The sequence below is a fragment of the Palaemon carinicauda genome, chromosome 2, assembly GCF_036898095.1.
Source record: "Palaemon carinicauda isolate YSFRI2023 chromosome 2, ASM3689809v2, whole genome shotgun sequence".
Taxonomy (NCBI): Eukaryota; Metazoa; Arthropoda; class Malacostraca; order Decapoda; family Palaemonidae; genus Palaemon; species Palaemon carinicauda.
Genome location: NC_090726.1, coordinates 112,504,193 through 112,528,658, shown reverse-complemented (window position 1 = coordinate 112,528,658; position 24,466 = coordinate 112,504,193). Strand labels below are relative to the sequence as shown.

The 24,466-nt window shown below is 43.0% G+C and overlaps 2 protein-coding genes across 2 annotated transcripts in view; one reads left to right on the top strand and one right to left on the bottom strand.

The window, feature by feature from the left end:
- alph (alphabet) overlaps nucleotides 1–7,596 on the top strand; it is a 261,226-nt gene extending 253,630 nt beyond the window's left edge. Inside the window, exon 7 of the mRNA XM_068349517.1 lies at nucleotides 7,444–7,596. Within this exon, the coding sequence (XP_068205618.1) occupies nucleotides 7,444–7,596 (153 nt within the window). The remainder of the gene's footprint in view (nucleotides 1–7,443) is intronic.
- A 3,771-nt stretch (nucleotides 7,597–11,367) lies between these two features.
- LOC137619433 (tigger transposable element-derived protein 1-like) lies at nucleotides 11,368–12,456 on the bottom strand. Its single transcript, XM_068349497.1, has 2 exons — nucleotides 11,982–12,456; nucleotides 11,368–11,867 (listed from the first exon to the last, which is right to left on the bottom strand). Exons 1-2 carry the CDS (start codon nucleotides 12,454–12,456, stop codon nucleotides 11,368–11,370), a joined length of 975 nt encoding a protein of 324 aa, XP_068205598.1.
- Nucleotides 12,457–24,466: the final 12,010 nt, after the last annotated feature.

Sequence of the window (24,466 nt, the reverse complement as noted above, 5' to 3'; positions counted from 1 at the left end):
GCTCCTCTTCTATTTTGCCACTTTTCCCCCTCAAAGCGTAAACGCTATGTGGGGTGCAGATTGCTATGTGGCGTGTCAAGAATACGTCCCCTGATATTATGCGATATCCTCAAAGGAAACTTTAAGGGTATTCATGCCAGGAGTTAGAATTCTGGAGACCTTAAGTTAAATTCTCTGGGAATATCACTGTAGTCAAATATACCCTAGGAAGCTACTTAAAGGAACCTTCCATCAGGACGACATGGCTATCTCACCCAAAAATAGATTTTTCGCTTCGCTCAAAATCCGTTTTATATTTTAGCGAGGTGTCAAAGATATCCCTAGACCACAGCCATATACAGTGGAATCTCTACATACGATTGTCCTAACATACGAATTTTCCAACATACGAAGTAAAATTCGACCAAATATCTGTCTCAACATACTAAGTGTTGCTCCAACATACGAAGTAAACAATACGCTTAACCGTGGAATTTTCTCGAAAGCGTCCAGCGTCGTTTGTTGTTGACGCCGCTAGACGGCAGCACATCGGAGGGACGCCAATCGAGCGTCGCCTTGATCAGTCCTCTCGTCTCGTGCGCATCGTGTGGTTGTCCTCTATTCGCTCAGTTTTAACAGTTTCTTATCTTGCTTTTTCACGTGTTGTTTACTGTGTTCCGTAATCATGGGTCCTAAAAAGCTTAGTTTCGGTTCAGGAAGTAGTAGTAGTGGTGAGAAAAAGAGGAAGTCTATGCTTTTATTAGAATTAAAGCAGGAAATAATAGAAAAGCATGAGCGAGGTGTACGTGTTAGCGATCTGGCTAAACAATATGGCCGGAATATGTCTACGATCTCGACGATCATAAAACAGAAGTCAGCCATTAAAGCAGTGAAACCTTCGAAGGGGATCACGATTATTTCTAAACGTCGTAGCCCTACTCTGGAAGAGATGGAACGCCTTTTTTTTATCTGGATAAAGGACAAGGAGATTGTTGGCGATACGATCACGGAAACGATCATTTATGAGAAGGCCAGCGCTATCTACAGTGACTTAAAAGCGGCTCGCTCTCGGGGTGACGCGGGGGAGAGTTCAGCCGATCCTACGACGGAGGAATAGTTGTTTGTCATGGAGAAGCTTCGAGTTCGGACACCAAGGCTGCTAAAGACTTTGTTAAAAAGTTCGAAAGCACCGTGGCGGAGGAAGGTTACGTAGAGCAGCAGGTGTTCAACTGTGATGAAACCGGTCTGTTTTGGAAAAAGATGCCTAGTCGAACGTACATTACCGCCGAAGAGAAGAAAATGCCTGGACATAAGCCACTGAAGGATCAGTTGACTCTTGCGCTTTGTGCCAACGCCAGCGGGGACTGCAAAATAAAGCCGTTATTGGTTTACCATTCCGAAAACCCTAGGGCATTTAAAGCACATAGAATTAATAAAGACCTGCTACATGTTCTATGGCGTTCTAATTCTAAGGCTTGGGTTACTAGGCATATCTTTGTGGAATGGGTAAACGTAGTTTTCGGCCCTGCTGTCAAGAAGTATCTTCAGGAGAGGAATATGCCTTTGAAGTGCTTGCTTTGTTTGGACAATGCACCCGCTCACCCCCCCCCCCCCTAGACTCGAAGATGATATCATCGACGAATACAAATTCATCAAGGTGTTGTATCTTCCACCGAATACCACCCCTATCCTCCAGCCCATGGACCAGCAAGTCATCTCTAATTTCAAAAAGCTCTACACCAAGCACTTATTTAAGCAGTGCTTTAATGTCACGCAAAGCACCAACTTAACTTTGCGTGAATTTTGTAGGAGCCACTTTAATATCGTGCACTGCTTAAAGATCATTGATCAGGCTTGGGAGGGAGTAACTCATCGGACCCTGAATTCCACTTGGAAGAAGCTTTGGCCTGATGCTGTTGCTCCCAGAGATTTCGAAGGTTTTGACCCCGAGAATGAACCTGTGGTTGCCGCCGAGGAAGACGTCAAAGAGATTGTATCCCTTGGCAAGTCCATGGGTCTGGAGGTGGATGAAGATGACATCACCGAACTCGTCGATGAGCATCACGAAGAGCTCACCACCGAGGAACTCAAGGAGCTGCAAGCCATGCAGCATGATGAGTTCCAAGCGCAGTTGAGTGAGTCGGAGGAGATCGAGGAGGTAGGCCAAATCTTAGGTATGGCAGAAATAAAACAGATGTTTGCATATCATCAACACGTTGTTGATTTCATCGACAAGCATCACCCACAGAAACTTCAGGTTTGCCGTGTTGTTGCGCAGTTCGATGATGTTTGCTTAACGCATTTTAGAAAAATCCTCAAAAGCCGTACAAAGCAACTTTCACTCGATAGTTTCTTTAAAAAATCTTTAAAACAGTCTAGTGATCATGATGAAAAGAAAGAAAGTGAAGCAAAGAAAAGGAAGACCGAATCGAGTGAAATTGATGAAAATTCTAAATAAGAAAAGAAAAAATAAAAGAAAAATATAAAATTATAAAAATGAAAAAAAAAAAATAAGCTAAGTTGAGTTAAAGTTCACGTAGTAGTGTAAGTTATCGTACACGTTATCGTACAAAGTCACCGTCCCTACCTCCTCGCTGATCTTCCGTCTCCTCCTGCGTAGAAGTCCCTACACCTGCGCTGGCCTGTCGCTAAGGTAAAGTGTTACATTACAACCCGTTTTTTATCTATTTCATTATTATTCTTTTTTTTTTGGTTTATAATATGTATTTATAATACAGGTATTGTATTAATGTAATGTGTAATTATGTGTACAGTGAACCCTCGTTTATCGCGGTAGATAGGTTCCAGACGCGGGCGCGATAGGTGAAAATCCGCGAAGTAGTGACAGCATATTTACCTATTTATTTAACATGTATATTCGGACTTTTAAAACCTTCCCTTGTACGTAGTACTGTTAACAAACCACCCTTTAATGTACAGAACACTTAATGCATGTACTACAGCACCCTAAACTAAAACAGGCACAAATATTAAAGGCGATTTTATATCATGCGTTTCCTAAACACCTAAAAAGCACGATAAAAAATGGCAACCAATGTTTTGTTTACGTTCATCTCTGATCATAATGAAGAAACAAACTCATTTAGTGTACACATATATGTATAGGTTAGTTTTTGCATCGATTATATTGATTATACAGTACTGTATGTTGATTTTTTTATTACCAATGTTTTAGTTTACGTATTTTTCTTAGGACTTCCAAATGAAATCTTTTTCTTTATGACGCCGCCTGAAACGACGGCGTGTACGCTCAGTAAACAACCACGCTCAGAACAAACAAGGCATTTAACGCGCATGATAGTGATAAATAATGATACAGTACATACAGTATTTACAGTAAAAGGATTTACAAAATATGTTACCTTACAAATATAAATTATACAGTACTTGTACGTAGCAAAGCAGGAAAACAATTTGAGAGAGAGAGAGAGAGAGAGAGAGAGAGAGAGAGATTGTTTTACGTACGTAAATGTAAATTTTAAACAAAAAAAATATGATAGGTTACAACATGTAGACTTTTAAAACCTTCCCTTTAACTTAATGCATACAGTACGTACATTACTAAACTATAAAACAGGTTAAAGTAAAAAATAAAGATTGTTACTGTACTCACCACGAAAGAAGTTGAAGAAAAACTTGAATGGTGATGGCGATGAATTTGCTGCACAGTAGAAATGATGATGATGAAGCTGATGATGTGTTCTACTGTGCAGTCAATGAAAGTATTTTACGTCTCTTCAGACGGAGGTGTCTTTTCCTGGGACACCTCTTCAACTTCTTCCTGGGAAACTTCTTCAATTTCTTCCGAAGGCGTACTAGCAGGAGGAACTGGCTCTTTTTTGCGAGGCTGGAAGAACATTGTGATCGGAAGTTGTTGCCGCTGCTTCTTTTTTCGATCCAAGAGCATTTTGTAGGGAGTCATGTCTTCATCGATCTTGTTGCAGAATTGCATCGAGCGAACCATATCCTCGTCCCACTCTTGTAACATTTCTTTCGCCTCCTTCATATGGTTGCAGAACTTGGCAAGCCGTTCTAATGTTAAGCCCGTTTCTTCGACATTTTCTTGGGTCTCTTCCTGGGTACCCTCACTCTCTTCCTCACTTGCCGATTTCGTCAGGTCTTGGAGGTCTGCGTCAGTTAGGGGCTGGGAATGGCAGTCCAACAACTCGTCGACGTCTTCAGTCGTCATGTCGCCAAACCCGTCACCTCCAATTATGGCAGCCAACTGCACAGATTTCCGTATTGCAGAGTGTTGGATTTCCGACGGAGTAAATCCCTTGTCGTCGTAAACAATATCGGGCCACAGCTTCTTCCAGCTCGCATTCACGGTTGCAGGTTTCATCTCTTGAAGTGCCTTTTGAATATTCTGCAGGCACGTGGCTATGGTGTACTGCCGCCAGTACGCCTTCAAGTTGAAATCTTCATCCTCGTCATCTTGGGCAGCATCCACACACGCAACGAGGTCCGCCAAGGTATTCTTCGTGTAGAGGGCCTTGAACGCCCTGATAACCCCCTGGTCCATCGGTTGAATTAATGACGTGGTGTTGGGTGGCAGGAACTCAACCTGAACGCCCTCACGCGACAGGTCAGTTGCGTGTCCACCAGCGTTATCCATAAGGAGAAGGATCTTGAATGGCAAGCCCTTCTCTAAGAGATATTCATGGACTTGCGGGATGAAACACTGGTGGAACCAGTTGGAGGTCAGCATCTTCGTAATCCATGCTTTTTGATTATGCATCCAGTACACGGGAAGGAGATTCTTATTTTTATTTTTCAAAGCGCGAGGATTTTTCGACTTATAAATAAGCCCCGGCTTTAACAAAAATCCAGCAGCATTGCCACACATCACGAGGGTAACGCGATCCTTGAATGCCTTAAAGCCAGAGGCTTTGGCTTCCTCTTTGAACAGGAAAGTTCGCGACGGCATTCTCTTCCAAAACAAGCCGGTTTCATCCATATTAAACACTTGTTCCGGCTTGTATCCACCTTCAGCGATAATGTTCTTGAAAGTCTGGTTCACGTAAGTTTCAGCAGCGGCAGTGTCAGCGGAAGCAGACTCCCCATGCAGGGAAACGCTTTTCAGGGCGAAGCGTTTCTGAAACTTCGCGAACCATCCTTTGCTTGCGGAAAAACGTTTCTGAGGCTGGGAATCAGTGGATGTCCCTGGTTGAGGATCATCTGCATCATCATCATCTTCAGCATGGTTGCCGTCGTCGTCTTTAGGTTCCTTTGCAGCAAAATTCTCATATAAGCTCAAAGCCTTTGTTTGGATGGTGTTCGTATCCAACGCTATGTTCTTCTTCCGGCAGTCGGCAATCCACACAGCTAAAGCACCTTCCATGCGTACGATCGTTTTATTACGCGTTGTAACGACTCGCTTTGCTGATCTGCTAAAGGTGATTGCAGCAGTCTTTCTAATGTTCGCCTCGTCCTTTTTGATATAGCGAACGGTGGATTCGTTGATGCCAAAATGGCGGCCGGCGGCCGCGTAACTTCTACCATCTTTTAACATGTCGAGAAGCGTAATCTTCTCAGCTATCGTCATCATCCTTCGGTGGCGTTTAGGCTCACTACCAGCCTTACTAGAAGCAGAACGCTTGGGAGGCATTGTACAGTAGGATTTAACAGAAAGTTCAACAAAAAGTTCAACTTAAAACAGTCGCACACAGCACAGACTAAACTTCACAAACTTAAGAACGTCTACTCAGCAATACGCGGAAAGAGAAAGTGAACGATCCAGCCCCGCGAGAACTTTGATGCTGCGGGTAGAAGATGCGGGCAAAACACCAATCACAGGCTAGATAACAAAACTTGAGTTTTGATTCGTCATCTATCAGCGCTTGAACCAATCACAACCCGTCTTACAGTACTATGATGCGTTGGTTACTCATAGAAGATGCCCCGCGCATAATGAACGTACGTAGATTAAGTACAATACCGTAATAATAATAAATAATGATAATAATACTGTACAGTAATAATAATAATAATAATGATAATAATAATAACAATAATAATTTTATTAACAACAACAACAATAATAATAATAATAACAATAATAATAAAAATTTACGTACGCTATTTTACGCCTCTCTCTCTCTCTCTCTCTCTCTCTCTCTCTCTCTCTCTCTCTCTCTCTCTCTCTCTCTCTCTCTCTCTCTCGTACGCTTACAGTATTCGAAATGTGATTTTTGCAACAAAGAATATTATTGGATGCAGTACTGTACTACGTACGTATACATACAAAAGATTCATGGAAAAGAAGCACATCCATTACAGTACACACCATTCTAATATGGTATGACTGCATCTGATTTGCGTTTCATGTTCGATTTAATTTTACTACGTACTGAATTATCGTATGATCACATTCTCTTTTCGTGTTTTATTTCTTTCTGTGCTGAATTATATATCATATGTAATGCAATGAACAATCAGTAAGAGCAGATATTACTAATTACAGTATTAATGGAATTACAGGTAACAAAATATCGTATTTGGTTGTCTTCAGATTTCGCGGTATTTTCGAATTTTCCGGAAAATCCGCGATATGTATATATATATGGGTTATGGGAAAACCCCGCGAAGTGGTGAATCCGCGATTGTCGAACCGCGAAGTAGCGAGGGTTCACTGTAGCCATTTATTAAGGATTTATTATGGGTTTTTAGGCGGAGGAACGAATTAAATAAATTACCATGTACTGTATTCTTATGGGAATATTTGCTCCAACATACGATCGTTTTAACATATGAAGCAGTTTCTGGAACGAATTAAGAGGTATCACTGTACAATACTCGGTAAAATGAGGTCAATGTCCTTGCCAGACATCGGACTTTCACCCTCCTAAGAGTGAGACCCCCAGCCTACCTGCTCAAGCAGGTAGGCAGGGTTGCCACCTCGCACTTCAAGTTTAATGGCTACCTCCCAGCTTTGCCGAAAAATAATCCAGGTTTGTATTAGTTTGGGAAAAATATAAATTATTTCCGAATTTGTCATGTTTGTTTGAGAGGGGTTGAATGTTTTTGTAGCCTAGGTGAGATTAGTTGGTGTTACATACCCAAGGAAAATACAGGTTCCTTATCTATATTTGGTAGCAGGTTCAGTGTAGTTATGGTTAAAATCATCAATATTAATACTAATGTTCAGGTAGTATGAGACTACCGAATCCCATTTTGTGTAGCTCATAGGGTTACCCAGTAGATTGTGCTACTGATTGAGAAATGAAAACAGCCGAGTTGAAGTTGAACAATGGGGTGGGAAGATACTAAAAGAATTAAGGGGAGGAAAACTGCATGAGACCAAAGGTTTACTACATATAATATAACATAAGTACCATTTGAAGTGTTTCATTCAAGTTAAACTAAATGGTATCCCCTTATGAGTTTTGCTTTAACAATAGTTATATAATGAAATTAATTGACTCATTCATTCTCTGCTTTCAGGGTAGCCGAGATAACATAAGCCTAGTGCTCATAACACTACCGGGTGCCCCAAAGGTATCTGAAGAAGCTGTGAAGAAGGAAAAGGAGTTGGAAGAAGTTTTAGAGAAGAAAGTGACAGGTAAACTATTTTGTTATTTAGTGGAGACTATGTAGAGTGGGGTCATTTTTATTATTTTCATAAATCTTACATCTGAATAGAAAAAGGTGTTAAGGGGACCGTCCGCCATGGTGTTTTGACATACCAAATTTCAGAAATCGAAAATGGTTTTATTACTTCTATGTATGCATAAACATATCGTACATGCTCTCAAGAAGTTTCAGCCAATTATGTTTACAAAAAATTGAAGATATAGCGGTCTTTAAATGATGACGTCATCCTTACTGTGTCGTCTGCATGGCTGAGTTTGACAGAATCGTCTTTGTGTGTTTATTTTTGCATATATATAGCAATTTTTTTACTTATGTATCGTAATCTCGTACGTATGGCAAAACTGGAAGGCATTGATAGAGGGTAGGTGAACGATCTACGTCCTGGGGAAACAGCAGCCAGAGATTCCAAAGACGTATAGAAGTTATAATGCATATGTCAGTCTACTTGCAGTTCGTTTGTACATTGTGTTTTCACAATGTCCTCAGGAACTTTATAGCAAGGCCAATGTTACCTAAGGTCATAAAAAGAACAAATAGTCAATCACTTTTTCAAATAATGAAGATGTAGCGGTCTTTAAATGATGACGTCACCTTACAGCGTCGTCTGCATGACTTGAGTTTGATAGAATCGTCTTTGTGTTTATTTTTGCACCTCTCTCTCTCTCTCTCTCTCTCTCACACAATTTGAACTGCCGTCTATATACCCAAATACTATCACTCCAAATTTAAATTCTCTCTGCATAAAATGAATCATGATATTTCTCTCTCTCTCTCTCTCTCTCTCTCTCTCTCTCTCTCTCTCTCTCTCAAAATTTGAACTGCCGTCTATATACCCAAATACTATCACTCCAAATTTAAATTCTCTGCATAAAATGAATCATGATTCTCTCTCTCTCTCTCTCTCTCTCTCTCTCTCTCATATGATCTGAAATCTCGTACTTCTGGCAGAAATTGAAGGTATTGGTAATCTACGTTCTACGAGAACAGCAGTTATAGTTTCCAAGATGTATAGAAGTTATAATGCGTGTGTTTGTTTACTTGCAGTTCGTATGTACATTGTGTTTTCACAACGTCCTTGGGAACTTTATAGCAAGGCCAATGTTACCTAAGATTATAGAAAGAACAAAAGGTAAGCAGAGAACAAGAAAAAGAAACCAAGAAGAGAGGGAAACATTAATAAGAGTACAAAGCTTAAACATACTAACTTGAACACTGGCAACAATGAGAGATTGCTGGCAACACGACATCCTTACGCCAAGTGTTAAAGTAAACTTAGTGTTTAAATACCTCGTTTAGGGTGCGTTTATGTAGGAATAAACAATAAAAGTTATCTTAGTTATGTTATCTCGATGTCTTTAAGAAAAGAAGCAAAAATTTGTTGCAAATCTTTGGGAGCTCATAACTCAAAAACATACATATTCAAACTTAGGTACATTTTTCTCATTTATTGTTCGATTTTAGAGAGAAAGATATCATTGCAAAGAGGAATAAAAATCCCACAATTTTGTGAGATGGAATTTTAATTTTCTTTTAATTCTCTTTTTCACGATTATTTTGCATCTAGACGAGGAAAATAGAGTAGAAATTCATTAAAGAAAAAGGGAAAAGAAAATTCCATCTCGCAGAATTGTTCGGTTTATAAAGTAGTTTTTATGATATATGATTCAATACAATTGGTGTCATATTAGTGGGGACAATGTACCTAAATTTTTTTTAAAATCATGTATTTTGCTAATAAATCAAAGAGTTTTTGATCAAATGACTTGAAATTTTTATATGATGAAGGTATTATATATGCTTAAAACATATATAGAAATGGTATATTTTGGATCATTAAAAAAATGGCGGACGGTCCCCTTAAGTGGAGATGCCATCTTGACAACCTGTAATAAAACTAAGACCACTAATATATCCTCCGTCCTTCAAGTCAGCCACCAAACCTTCCCCATTTGCGGGGAATAGGCAGAAGGTTATGGCAGTGGGCAATGGCTATTACAGGAAACAAGATAAAGAGCCTTCAGGTTGTTGCCACTGTAACCCTTACCTTTTGATGTTGTGTATTTAGTGATATTTTTTTCCAGAATTTTGTGTGCTCACAACTCTGTGACTAATTCTTCTATGCTCGGGTCATTCTACGACATTCAGGTATAGTATGTCCGTGGCTATTCTTTATCCGAAAACTTGCTTCAGTGGTAAAGTAAACTAGTTTTACTCAGATTTGGTTGATCTTTACTCTCTGTGTGTTAAGGAGGCTGTGTGTAGCATAGTTAATAATGATAATTATCCATTCATTACTCTTAAATCATGTTTTGTTGAAGACAGAGTTTGGAGGTGTAAAGAGGTCAGCATTATTGTAAATGGGCCAAATTAGAGTAATGGAGAGGTTCAAGTCAGTCTGATGATTTTGAGCACAGTGTTTAGTTTTATTCAGAAATAGAATGTCCGAGTTTTTTTTTCATATATGGTAGGCTTAATTTCTCGGGAGTTATTACGAGTAATTTTTATGAGTTACATGTTTTGGAGTCTTATTTTGACAATTTTAGCCTACAGGGGTCCTCAACTTACGACGTTAATCCGATCTTAAGACGCGGTGTAACCCGAATTTCAGTGCAAGTCGGAACATCATAAATAAATTACTCTATATGTACTGTACTGTACTGTACTGTAAAGTATTGTACTATAATAAAATGTAACAAATGACATAAAAAAGTATTAGAAAAAGAGAAAACAATTCCTTACCACATGAATTAAAGTAAATATTAATAAAAAAAAGAAAAATTCCTTACCTTATTCCTATGGTTGGCTTGCACACTGGAAAGGATGTTGCAAGGGACGGAGAGACAGGTTTATTTTGGAGAGGAAGTTGCAGAAAATGCTGGAGAAACTGGGGAAGGTGAGTCAGGATTCTCTGGAAGTGAGACAGAAGATGGTGGAGAAGCTGGGGCAGGGGAGTCTGCAGGTGAGGCAGAACCTAGAGAAGGTGGTGGAGAAGCTGGAGTAATAGAGGCAGCTGAGGTAGACATTAGAGGCTCTGTAGCAATAGGAGCAGCCAAGGTAGACGGTAGAGGCTCTGTAGCAAAGAGGCAGCTGAGGTAGAGGGTAGAGGCTCTGTTGCTGGCAAATCTGGAGTAGTAGAGGCAGCTAAGGTAGATGGTAGAGGCTCTGTTGCTGGCAAATCTGGAGTAGTAGAGGCAGCTGATGTAGAGGGTGCAGGTCTCTCTACGTTCTTAAAATACCACTCCAGGTTTGACTGGACAGACAGGGATCCTCTTCTCATCCAAGATCTCCTTGTTACACTGCAGTAAATCCATGATGCCTCTGGAAACCCTAGTGAACCTTTCCATGTTAGGATCTTGAGCCTCAAAAGTTGCCAACTCTTACTGTATCTCAGAAAAACCTTTTGATAAGCCCTGCTTTGTGAAAGCCTTAGCCTCTGGGGTGGGGATTTCTTCTTCTTCTATGATCTGCTTCTCCAGTTGTATCAAGTCCCCAGCAGATAACTTCATGAGATTCCAGCAGCTCTTTAACATCATCAACCCCCATATTCAGATCGATTTCCTTACTCAGGGCAACAATGTTCTTAATAACATGGTCAACTGTGTTCTCAAACCCATGGAAATCATTCACAAATTGAGGACATGGTTTCCTCCAAACACCATTCATGTTTGTAATCTTCACCTCCTCCGAGGAATCAGCAATGTTCTTCACAGTATCAAGGATGTTTTAGGACTTCCAAAAGTCCTTCAGAGTCAAGTCCTTCTTTGTTTCAGTTGCCTATAATGCCATAGCAATTGTCCTTCGTAGGTAGTAGGCCTTGAACGATGCAATCTCTCCTTGGTTCATAGGCTGTAAAAGGGCCATAGTATTAGGTGGAAGGTATACCACCTTGACATTAGGGTGAAAGTCTCCCAGCTGGGCAGGGTGTCCAGGGGCATTGTCCAGCACTAGCAACACCTGAAAGGGGATACCCTTTTTGATGCAATACCACTCCACACTAGGCACAAAATTGTTGATAAGCCTGTCCTCAAACACTGCAAGTGTCACCCATGCCTTCTTATTTGCCTTCCAAATGACGGGGAGTTGACTCTTCCAAATGACCTTGAGTGCCCTTGGATTTTCAGCCTGATACACTTGCAATAGCTTCAGTTTGAAGTTGCCAGCAACATTTCCCGCAAGAAGTAAAGTTAGCCTCTCCTTGCTGGCTTTATGACCGGGTACTGACTTCTCCTCCTTTGCGATGTACTTTTGGTTAGGCATACGCTTCCAAAATAAACCTGTCTCATCCACGTTGAACACTTGATAAGCAGAATAACCCCCCTCCCTACTTATCTCAGCCAATGCTTTAGGAAATTCACTTGCTGCTTTCTCATCCCCACTAGCAGCTTCACCTTGCACTTTAAGGTTATGGTAATTGGCCCGAGCCTTAAATCTCATAAACCAACTCCTACTAGCTGAAAACTCTTCACTTTCACTTTCTTCCCCCCTTTCTTTTTTCAACGCTTTAAACAGTCTTTTCGCCTTCTCCTGAATCACCATAAAGCTCACCGGAATACGCCGTTGATTTTGATCTTCCAACCAAAGCACTAATAATCTTTCCATTTCAATAATTAAACCACTATGCTGTTTGGTTATTACTGTTGCTTTCATAGGAACAGATCCTTTCACATGTTCAACGATGCACTTTTTATCCTTAAGAATGGTAGCCACGGTCGAACGACTAAGGCCAAGCGACCGGGCAATGTTCTTTGGCATTTCACCATTTTTAGATTGCTTAATAATGTCTAATTTCACTTCCATGATGATGGTCTTTCTTTTCTTTGATGCACTACCATTAGAAGAATCTGCCTTACGCTTTGGAGCCATAACAAAGGGCAAATGTTAAAAGAAACGATCAAACACGTGAAAGAGAAAACTGGCGTACACAACCAAAATGGCGTATCACTGAAACTGAGTGACGCGACTGACACCGTCTTCCTCGCCCACAACCACAACAAAGTGTATTCATCCACTGCGTGCTAGAAACTAGTTCACAATTGTTTACGTCGCTTACGACGCTTAACCCTTTTACCCCCAAAGGACGTACTGGTACGTTTCACAAAACTCATCCCTTCACCCCAATGGACGTACTGGTACGTCCTTGCAAAAAACTGCTATTTAAATTTTTTTTTGCATATTTTTTTATAATTTTGTGAGAAACTTCAGGCATTTTCCAAAAGAATGAGACCAACCTGACCTCTCTATGACGAAAATTAAGGCTGTTAGAGCAATTTAAAAAATATATACTGCAAAATGTGCTTGAAAAAAAATAACCCCTGGGGGTTAAGGGTTGGAAATTTCCAAATAGCCTGGGGGTAAAAGGGTTAATATTATTTTTTATATTTTCATGGGGCATGTTCGTAACCTCAAAACAGCGTAAGTTGGGACCGTCGTAACCCGAGGACTCCCTGTATTTGTTATTTTCTCTCATGTTTTGCTTGGCTAGTCATACAATGTCTGTTAAGAATTCTATGAAGGCCATTTGATGACGACCACTTATTTTCGATGACTTCATCTAGTCTTTGGTTGTGTTTGTAGACTGCCTAAAAACAGTTTTTTCATTTTAGACAGTCAAGCCTCCTATAACGTGAAGGTTAGGTAACAGACGCAGGCGCAATAATGGAAAAATTGTAATTATGGTTTTCCCCTAGGGTCTAGTAACTCCTAACCTAACCTAAAAACTCACTCCAATTGCCTACACTTGGATAATTCACCCACTAAATACTGCCTAATATTGTTTTTATTTATATTATATCACAGTATATTTGTTCCTATCTAGAATCACTGTATAACACTTGCTGATACTGTAGTGTAATTTACTGTAATATACTTCTATCAATACAGTAAAGCTTACCTTTATTGTAAGTTGTTCCGTAACTGGAATACAAACCACCCTATTTAATAAGGGTATTACTTTCGATGTAGCTGAAATGACGAGTCATTAACCATTAAATTTTAATGAGGGTTTACTACCCACACCGCTAGTTAGCGGTGTTAGGGTAGGGTAGCTTGCTACCCCCCCCCCCCTCCCCCCTCTCACACACCTGTGGTTGAGCTCACATTGCTCTCAGCTCGGATGGTGGTCGGACGTGTCCGCTCTCATCCTCACTGGCATATTGGCAGCCATTTAATTGCTTTTGTTCTTTTCTTTTTCTAGTTTTTGTATATGTGAAGTTCGCCTATGCAATCATGCGCACCTGCCCTGGGTTTCCCGACCGCCCGTGTTCATGTCGGTGGTCGAGACTGATCCTCACGCCCTTTGTCCTTCTTGTAGGGGCCAACGGTGTGATAGTACCAACAAGTGTAGAGTGTGTAGGGAGTGATCTGCCTCCCAGTGGGAGAGGTTTTCGCGACGATGGAAGAAGTCCAAACGGGATATTTCTCCTTCGAAAGTTGCTTCGAAAGGAGAAAAACCCAAGGCCTCTTCTTCCATTGCCCAAATCAAACCTCCTCCGAAGCTCCCACACAGTCGGTCTCTTTCAAGAGACCATTGAGTGGTAGCGTAAACCGATTTTATGTTATCCAACCTCGGGTCTCGAGAGATGACGTTGCTTCCCCTAGCAAAGCAGCTCCACCTCTCCCCCGAGAGGAGGATATGTCACTAACCTCCTTATTTCAGCTTTGGTCCTCCATGGGGCTTATGGGTTCGCCCTCCAAGGAGGTTTTGCTTAACTACATCCGATTGGGTGCTGGTGTCAAGCAATCGTTGTCACCATCAGAGGTTGATCCTCTGTCTCTTGTCGACGTTGTAGTGTCAGAGGTATCCAATGCGGTCTCACCCATCTCCTCTTCCACTTCAAACTCTAAATGTAATTGACGGTTTAGTTTCCCCTGTTCTTGTTCAACCTACGAGGGGGAAACTAAGTGCACTCAGTCTCTTCTGCTAGTGTTTCTCTCCCTCGGGGGAGTTCACTTACAGAGACTCCTCTTCGGAGGACTGCAGAAGGTCAGCTTGCTGATCCAACAGCCCCCAGAGGGCGCATCCGTCGGAAGGCTCGCCTTCCTCATCGCCAGAGAGGCCTTCCTTCACCTGCGGTGAGGAGGCGCCTCTTTGGTTCAACATCTTCTATGCAGTCCCCCGCAGAGGAGCCTCTTGACCAATCATCCGTCACTGCGCCTGCATTGGTCCTGGACCTTTCTGCAGATCGTTCACGATCTCCTTCGGTGGAAGGTCGTCCTTTTAAAGGACACGTCGACCTTCCACCCGACAGACCTGCCGTCGCCGTTCCTGCATGGGCCTAACAAGGCTCCATCCAAATGTGCTATTGCGCGCCAACAACTTATGTGCTACGTGCCCACGAAACCTGACAAGTGCTCATTAGTAGCTCATCAGGCCCATCACTACGCGCTGACATTCATCCTAACCCTAACACATGGCATCAAGAGAGTACGTGCCAACACGCGCATATGCTCTAACAAGAGCGTAGCTCCATCTCGTGCCATGCGCGCCCTCATGTGCACATGCGACCACGATCTCCTGCACGCCAGGTCTTGCCTGCGCGCCCTGCGCAAACTGCGCCCACGGTCCCTGCGCTTTCACGCCAACAGTCTCCTACGCCCCCGCGCCCATCTGCCCGCCAACACTCACCTGTGCGTCATTAATCTCCTGCGCGCCAGCGCTCTCCCGCGCGCCAACATTCTCCTACACGTGCGCATACGCGCCCAACATCTCACTCTACTGCACGCCATCCTACACGCCATGTAAAACCTGCGCACTAACTTTTCACTGATAGCAGGACTTCAGGGAAGTCAGCCATGCTGCCTTCTCCCGCGCGCCAACCCTTACCAACGCGCCAGCCCTCACCTGCGTGCCAGCCTTCTCCCGCACGACGCGCGTGCATCCTGCACACGCTCATCAATCCTCTCCTAGGGATGCGCGCCAACATTCTCCCACGCCCCCGCGTGCTCCGCATGAATCCATTAAGCGCCCGCACGCTAGGGAACTTTCTCCTACACGCGCGCGCCCTACGGCCGGCACAGATGTTCGTGAACACACTCCTGCGTGTGCGCTCTTTGTGATAATCCTGCGCGCCCGCGTCACCAGACTCCCGCGCCCGCGCCCCGATATTCTACTTCGCGCGAGCCCCGATATTCTCCCTCGCGCAAGCGTCATTATTCTCCCTTGCGCGAGCGTCATTATTCTCCCTCGCGCGAGCGTCATTATTCTCCCTCGCGCGAGCGTCAATATCCTCCCGCGCGCGACTACACACCCCAAAGAACGACGTACAGCAATGTCGCCATCGCCTCATTCCCCTCCCCGCAAGCGCATGCCACCGCTCATTGTGGGAGAAGGGAAACTTCCAGAGGGGTCCAGGATCCCAAAGCTACCACAGGCAAACCCACCTATGATAGTGACTCCTCCCAGGGATCCTTCAATCCCTTTCCCTTCAAAGGTTATGTCTGACAGCGCGTCTGTCAGCCAACAGCCCTGGTTCGGTGCCCTGATCAGGGCCGTAGCTCAGGCTTTCAAGCCTGTCTACTCTGAATTGGGACACAGAACCATGGCTTCTACTACCCCTTTAAATAGAAAAAGAGAGAGTTCCAGACGCGGTCACTTCCCCAAGGGCGAAACCGACTCCACGCAGACCTTCGAGGCAGGTTCCTTCTATTCCCCAGACTGCCTCTCCTTCCCTTTCAGACGAAGATTTCCCGTCTCCAAGGGAATCACGCGAGGAGAGACTTTCCCCCATCGCACCAATGGAGGAAACCTCTCTTTGCGCCAAGGGGTCCACTCAGTCAGGGATTGGAAGGAACATGCCACCCTCGTCAATGTTGGAGTCTTATATCCCTCCCAGGAAGGAATCTGAATACTCCACGAGGACTAGGACGGAGCCAACTAGCCACTCAGGGAATGTCCACGACTCTCCCCAAGAAGAGCCTTCGGGGATAGAAGGAGACTTCGCTGCAAGTCCTACAGAAGGAGGAGACCAGCAAGAGTCAGAACGCGTGTTTTGGTAAGTTCTGACTGATGAGGGCTCTCAACGGGTTTTCCGACCCAGAGATCCCTCCTCGAGAGGGCAAAGATTTTGTACTCAAAAGCCCTCTAAGACCAGTGCAGCCCTGCCCTGGTCTCAAGGGGTAAAGAGTACGAGGGACAAGATCTCACGACAGCTCTCCGAGATGTATTCCTCCAACCGTTCTGGTACCACCAACAAGCTCCTCCCACCTCCTCGCGTACAGCAGAGGAGGTACTTCGAGATCGTAGAGGAGCCTTGTCTAGCTCTTCCACTTCACCACTCGCTGGAAGAGCTAACCAGGGGAGTCCCTCTTGAGAGACTCTCCAACCGGCAGGTCTCCTTCTCGGCAGCCAAGATCCTCAATCAGGAGAAAGTCGCGACGTGTGCTATGCAAGCTACTTCATGGCTCGATATCTGGTTGGGGACCTTAGGTATCCTGATACGTTCTGAGGATTTCTCCAAGGAACGTACCAGGAAATCTATGGAAACCTTCCTTCTCTCAGGTACTCACGCGATCGAGTTTTGGCCCACCAAGTCTCGAACTTATGGGCAAATACCATCCTGAAACGGGATGCAGTAGCTGAGAGATTCCATAAGAAGGTCGCTAGTGCCGAGATCAATAGGCTCAGACATTCTTCCATAGAGGGGTCTGTTCTTTTCGAGCCTAAGGATGTGGAACATGCCGCTGAGAGGTGGAGGAAGTCTCATCAAGACTCCCTCCTTCATAGGGCTTTAATATTTAAGCCCTATAAGCCTCCAGCACCACAGCAGTCCTTCTAGTGAAGACCATTACGACGACAACAGTAGCGAAGACTATGGTGTCTAAAGCCCTTTCCTGTCAAAGAAAGGAATGGCAAAAAGTCCTCCAGTGGAGGGAAAAATCCTAGAGGGAGCAGCTGAGGCTGCAAACGCTAGGATAGGCAGTCCCCCTGCATTTCCACCAGTGGGGGATGCCTACAAAGTTTCTCAAACAGGTGGAAGCAACTCTGGGCTGATTCCCGGACAATCTCTGTGATCAGTCTAGGATATCGCGTCCCGTTCATAACATCTCTACCTCCCCTGACGACGAATCCTGTGTCATTGAGCTCCCTTGCCATGGGATCGGCAAGGGGGCAAGCCCTTCGGGCAGAAGTCCAAACCCTGTTGAAGAAAGGCACTCTCCAAGAGGTCCTCGACATATCTCCAGGCTTCTTCAGCTGACTCTTTCTTGTAAAGAAGGCGTCTGGAGGCTGGAGACCAGTCATCGACCTCTCAGCTCTGAACAAGTTTGTCAAACAAACTCCGTTCAGTATGGAGACGGCAGACATGGTCAGACTAGCAGTAAGACCGCAAGACTTCATATGCACACTGTACCTAAAGGATGTGTACTTCCAGATCCCAGTCCATCCGTTTTCAAGGAGGTACTTAAGATTCAGCCCAGACAACAGAATGTACCAGTTCAAGGCGCTGTGCTTCGGTCTTTCCACAGCACCACAAGACTTCACCAGTGTTCACCCTAGTATCATCTTGGGCACATAGGATTGGCATCCGTCTCATCCGTTATCTGGACAACTGGTTAATCCTAGCAGACTCGGTGTCAACCCTTCTTCAACTCCGAGACAAACTTCTGAGACTTTGCCAAGATCTGGGGATCTTAAATCTCGAGAAGTTTTCCCTGTTTCCCACTCAAAGACTGGTATACTTAGGCAATGATTATAGACACCAATCTCCACAAAGCCTTCCCATCAGACGACAGGATAACAAGGCTGAGGAAGGTCGCAAGACTTTTTGTCAGACGAGAAGAACTTCCAGCCCAATCGTGGTTACGGCTCCTCGGTCACCTTTCATCGCTGGCCCGTCTAGTTCCCAATGGTCGCCTCAGGATGAGATCCCTCCAGTGGCGACTCAAGTCCCGGTGGAATCAAGCGTACGACTCCCCGGACATCCAGATCCCCATGGGACCTGCGGAACTGACGGTTCTCTAGTGGTGGGTGGCAGACGAGAACCTATGAAAGGGAGTGGATCATCTCGTCCTCCCCCCGGATTTGATGCTGTTTTCGGACGCTCCAAAAAAAAAAAAAAAAAAAAAGGGGAAGGAAGCCCTCATGCTGCACCACAACGACCTCAGGCCTCTGGTCAGAGTCAGAAAAGTACCTCCATATAAATCTCATAGAGATGAAGGCTGTCTTTCTAGCCCTTCAACAGTTCCAACAGTACCTGGCAGGTCACTCTGTGGTGGTGATGAGCAACAACACGACAGTAGTGGCCTACATCAACAAACAAGGAGGTACTTTTTCGCAGCAACTATCCCATCTAGCAGTAGAGATACTGAGATGGGCGGAAATCCACTCAATACCACCATCGGCACGCTTCATTCCGGGCAAGAGGAATCGCCGTCAACATGAGCAGACCATCTCAGATAGTGAGTACCGAGTGGTCTTTGGATCATCTAGTAGCCAACAAAGTCCTGACTTTGTGGGGTTCTCCGACTGTGGACCTCTTCGCAACGGCCCTGAACTTCAGGCTCCCGCTGTACTGTTCCCCAGTCCCAGACCCCAAGGCTCTCTAGCAAGATGCTTTCCAACAACGGTGGGACAACATCGACGTTTACGCCTTTCCCCCATTCTGTCTGATGAGGAGGGTACTCAACAAGATCAGAACATCGGTCAATCTTTCAATGACCCTCATAGCTCCACTATGGCATCACGCAGAGTGGTTCCCGGACCTTCTGCAACTCCTAACGGAGCTGCTAAGAGAACTCCCTTCACGACACAATCTACTCAAACAACCACACGCCAACGTTTTCCACAAAGATGTAGGTTCACGACGACTTCATGCCTGTAGACTATCCAGCATCTCCTCTCTGAGAAAGGATTTTCACAACAAGTTGCAATCAAGATGTCTGGACACCTGCAAAAGTCATCAGCAGCAGTCTACCAGGCAAAGTGGAAAGTCTTCTGTGGTTGGTGTCGTGGAACGGGTATCTCTCCACTCGATGCCACTATTCCAGCAATAGATGAGTTCCTCGTGTATTTGCGTGAAGAAGTGCGCTTATCAGTCTCGGCAGTGAAAGGATATCGCTCAGCCTTAAGCCTCGCCTTTAGGCTGAAAGGAATGGACATTTCTTTATTGCTAGAACTTTCTCTACTCATACGGAGTTATGAACTCAACTGCTCTCAGTCGGAAGTGAGACCTCCCCCATGGAATGTGGTTCGAGTTCTCAGGTCTCTTAAGAGACCTCCCTATGAACCATTACGCTAGGCATCAGATCACCACCTAACCTGGAAGACTGTGTTCCTGCTAGCTTTGACCTCGGCCAAGCGAGTTAGCGAACTTCATGGTCTCTCGTATGACATCGCCCATCCAATGGGAATGGGGGGAGGTAACGTTCAGCTTCGTCCCTGTGTTTATTGCTAAGACTCAGAATCCGGGAGTAGCAGAGACCCGATTCAACTCATCCAGATTTCTAGTCTCCATACTGTAACAGATGACCCAGACCATCTCTTACTATGCCCAGTAAGGAGCTGAGGCTGTACCTCAAAAGAACCAGCCGCAGCCCGTCCTCATGTGCCAGCACTATTCGTCAGCACAGGAAGAACTAAGAGGAGGGTCATCAAGAACAAAATCTCTGCATGGATTCGCAGGGTCATTGACGTGGCACTGAATGCAGACCCTCCTCCGTCATGTCGCCTCAGAGCACATGATTGTCAGGGCATAAGCACGTCCCTGGCCTTCAAAAGAAATTTTCAGTGATGCAGGTTCTTCAAGCTGGGGTGTTTAAATGTCAAACCACGTTCACATCCCACTACCTGCAAGACGTGACCCACAGGAGACTTTCTCTATCGGTCCTGTGGTGGCTGCACAACAGCTGGTTTAAAACCTCAAGCTCCTTATTGGACAAGTAGCAGAAGGTTGAGGGCATTGTTACCTGGTTTTAGTCTGCATGAATGAAAAGGTTTGACTGGCCCTTATTCTTTTCTTCATCATCCCCTCCCTTGTGGAAAGCAGCAATCCTGGGTTTTCTGCATAGCTTACCTCAAACCACTACAGGTAAACCATGCTCCCTTGTGTTACCTAGTATTAATATTAATACTGTTACGTCCCCATGCCTTGACGAGGTGGTATTGGGAAAGTCCTAGTCTACGAGTTTCCATCTAAAGAACTTCAGAAAAACTTTCTAGGACGAGTCACACTTCTTCATAACTTCACACACAGCTTGCGTAGGCCGCGAGACCTTGCATAGCAAGGTTTTAGCGAGGTGCAGGAACTCCTTATTCTTGAGTGCTTACACACTCAAATAAGGAGCCCCCGGGCAAAGCCAAAAGCCAGACTTGCTGGGACGTCCACCCTTCCTAATGGGTGAGTCCACCCTATTAAATAGCGTGATTTGTATTCCAGTTTACTGGACAATGACAAAATTCGTAGATAATTTGTATTTTTCCTAACTATACAAACCTTAGCTATTTAATCAAACTTGCCCGCTAGCCCTATCCCCCTTGAAGTCCTACCTCCAAGCAAAGTGAGCTCAAGCACAGGTGTGTGAGAGGGGTGTGGTAGCAAGCTACCTTCCCCACCCCCGGTAACTAGCGGTGTGGGTGGGTAAACCCTCGTTAAAAATTAATGGCTTGTCATATCAGCTATGCCGAAAGTAATACCCGTATTAAATAGCTAAGGTTTGTATAGTTAGGAAAAATACAAATTATCTACGATTTTGTCATTTTTTCCCTGTTTTCGTTTTGACAATTGACTCGCCGCAAACGTAGCCTACATTTACAATAAACAGCATTACTTTAATTCTGTACTATACAATACGTAGACAGTACAATTTAAGATTAACTCTGTGTACAGTATATATTTTAAAACAATGCCCACTAACCATTTTCCTACATCGTAGCAGCAATCTTGAAACATGGCTCAATTCCTGAAAAGAAAGTAGCAGTTTGTTAGTGAATTTTTCCTACTTACGCAGCAGTTTGGAAGGATTCACTTAACAACTTATGATATGCTCAATATAATAATGTACTGCAGTTTTGTGTAAGAATAAGAATTAATTTTATTTTACAGTAAAATTCTCTCTCTCTCTCTCTCTCTCTCTCTCTCTCCTCTCCTCTCTCTCTCTCTCTCTCTCCTCTCTCTCTCTCTCCCTTCTCTCTCTCTCTCTCTCTCTCTCCTCTCCTCTCTCTCCTCCTCTCCTCTCTCTCCTCCCCTCTCTCTCTCTCCTCTCTCTCTCTCCTCCCTCTCTCTCTTCTCTCTCCTCTCTCTCTCTCTCCTCCTCTCATCTCTCTCTCTCTCTCTCTCTCTCTCTCTTCCCTCTCTCTCTCTCTCTCTTTTTTTTTTTTTTAATGAAGAATGGTGTGATATTAAGAGCATATATCAGTCAGTTAGTAGAGAAGTCTTTGGGCACAGTTACAAGGAGAAAGCTATGGATATCAAATGATACTTGGTATACTATAAAAAGGAGACAAAAACAGAAATTGATTGTTGAAAGTTTTAGAGGAAGTAATGAACTTTACAGGGTAGAGCCTGCTAAGTATTCCAGTATTGATTAGATTAAAAGAAAAGCTAGGAATGACTGGAGAGAATATTTAGACAGTAAAGCAGATGAAGCTGACATAGCTATGAATTCAGGAATTGGCTATGGTGTAAGAATTGCTCACAGAATTATTAATGAAATCTCAACTGGGGCAAAGAAAAAGAAGCATATACCCCCTAAAAAAGAGAGATGGATCTCTTATAACAACAGAAGATGAAGACAACAATGTTGGATGGAACACTTTAGTGGGGTTATGAATAGGAGATAGGGAAGGGAATAATTGATTGATATACCTGAAGGTAATGAAGATTTTGATGTGCCCATGAATGAATGCAGTGTTTTTTGAAGTCGAAGCTATCCTCAAAACACTAAAGAGATAGAAAGCTCCTGTATACGATGGAATAACTGCAGAGATGACACTAGCCGAAAATGAAGCGACTCCCAGACTACTTACAGGATTATTATGTAGAATGTGGCAGCAAGAGGCAAAACCTGATAAATGGAAGTTAGGGGTGTTTGTGAAAATGGCAAAAAGAGGTGACTTGATGGATTGCAATAATTACAGAGGCATCACATTTACTTTAGCTGTTTTTGGAAATATTTAGTATGCTTATTCCAAAGAGACTGGAGAGAAAGATTGATGAAAAGCTGCGAGATGAACAAGCAGTGTTTAGAAAAGGTATAAGTTGTACTGACCAAATTTTCATTTTGAGACATGTACAACAATGCGTAGAATATAGAAATCCCCTTTTGATGGCATTTGTGGACTATGAAAAAGTCTTTGATAGTGTGCACCGGCTATTATGGAGTTCCTCTTAAATATTTAAATTTGATTAAGTCTGTTCTTGAGCATAGAAAGTGCAAAGTTAATGTTATTGGAGTGTTTTTAAATTAATTTCCAGTTAACAGCGGAGTACTCCAAGGGAATGTGTTGTCACCTATGTTGTTTATCCTCCTCATGGATTTTGTAATGAGTAGAACAGCTGCTGCAGATGGAGGAGAAGGATTGGACTGGATTGGTGATAGGAATTTAGCAGACCTAGAGTATGCTGATGATGCTGTCCTTGTTAGCAGAACACTACAGGATTTGCATTGCTTGCTTTACTAGAATGCATGAAATATCACACGAGGTTGGGCTGAAGATATATAGAAGAAAGATAGAGGTAATGAGAATGGAGTATGCAATGGAAGGTGAAATATCTTTGGAAGGAGAAAGGATTAATGAGATACTATCATTTCAGTATTTAGGAACTATGATCTCTGATACAGGCTCTTTAGAATTAAGAGTTTAGTGAAAGATTGAAAAAAGCCAATCACACAATAGCCAGGTTAACTAAAATTTGGAAATCAAATCTCCTGAAATTACATATAAATATCAGACTATATCAGTTTAGTGAGATCGGTGTTACTCTATGGACATGAGTCATGGTATAACAATGAAACAATCTCCAATAGATTTAGTAGATTTTAGAACAAAGCCCTAAGAAGGATATTGGGAGTTAGATGGCATGACAGGATTAGAAATGAAACTAAGAGAGATTACTCTAGTGGCATGTGTGGATGAGATCATAATAAGAGGTAGGTGGAGATGGTTTGGGCATGCTCTTTGCACTCCCCCCCCCAACAGAGGTTAGTTTACGAAACTTTCAGCTGGTCTCCACAAGGCACTAGAATAGTTGGAAGACCCAGACCTACGTGGCTGAGGTCTGTGAAGCGAGAAGTAGATGATGAATGGTGAAATAGTGAATTAAAAGCTCAAGATGGAGACGACTGGCAAAATCTAACCAAGGCAATTTGCGTCAATAGGCGTTGTAGGAGATGGCGATGATGTTGACTGTAGTTAATACAGTATTACATAAGCTATGATAATTTTCATAAAGTACGTTCTCTCTCTCTCTCTCTCTCTCTCTCTCTCTCTCTCTCTCTCTCTCTCTCTCTCTCTCTATATATATATATATATATATATATATATATATATATATATATATATATATATATATATATATATATATATATATATATATATATATGTATATATATATATATATATATACAGTATATATATATGTATATATATATATATATATATATATATATATATATATATATATATATATATATATATATATATATATATATACAGTATATATGTATATATATAAGTATATATATATATATATATATATATATATATATATATATATATATATATATATATATATATATATATTTATGTGAGATCGGTGTTACTCTATGGACATAAGTCATGGTATGACAGTAAAACAATCTCCAATAGATTGAGTAGATTTGAGAACAAAGCCCTAAGAAGGATTTTGGGAGTTAAATGGCAGGACAGGATTAAGAGAGA

Excerpts from the sequence above, each read along its gene's own strand:
- LOC137619433 (XM_068349497.1), bottom strand. The coding sequence starts at position 12,456 with ATGGCTCCAAAGCGTAAGGCAGATTCTTCTAATGGTAGTGCATCAAAG. Across the intron at positions 11,868-11,981 it reads CCATAACCTTAAAGTGCAAG|GTTTATTTTGGAAGCGTATG; the intron begins GTGAAGCTGCTA and ends TGGATGAGACAG.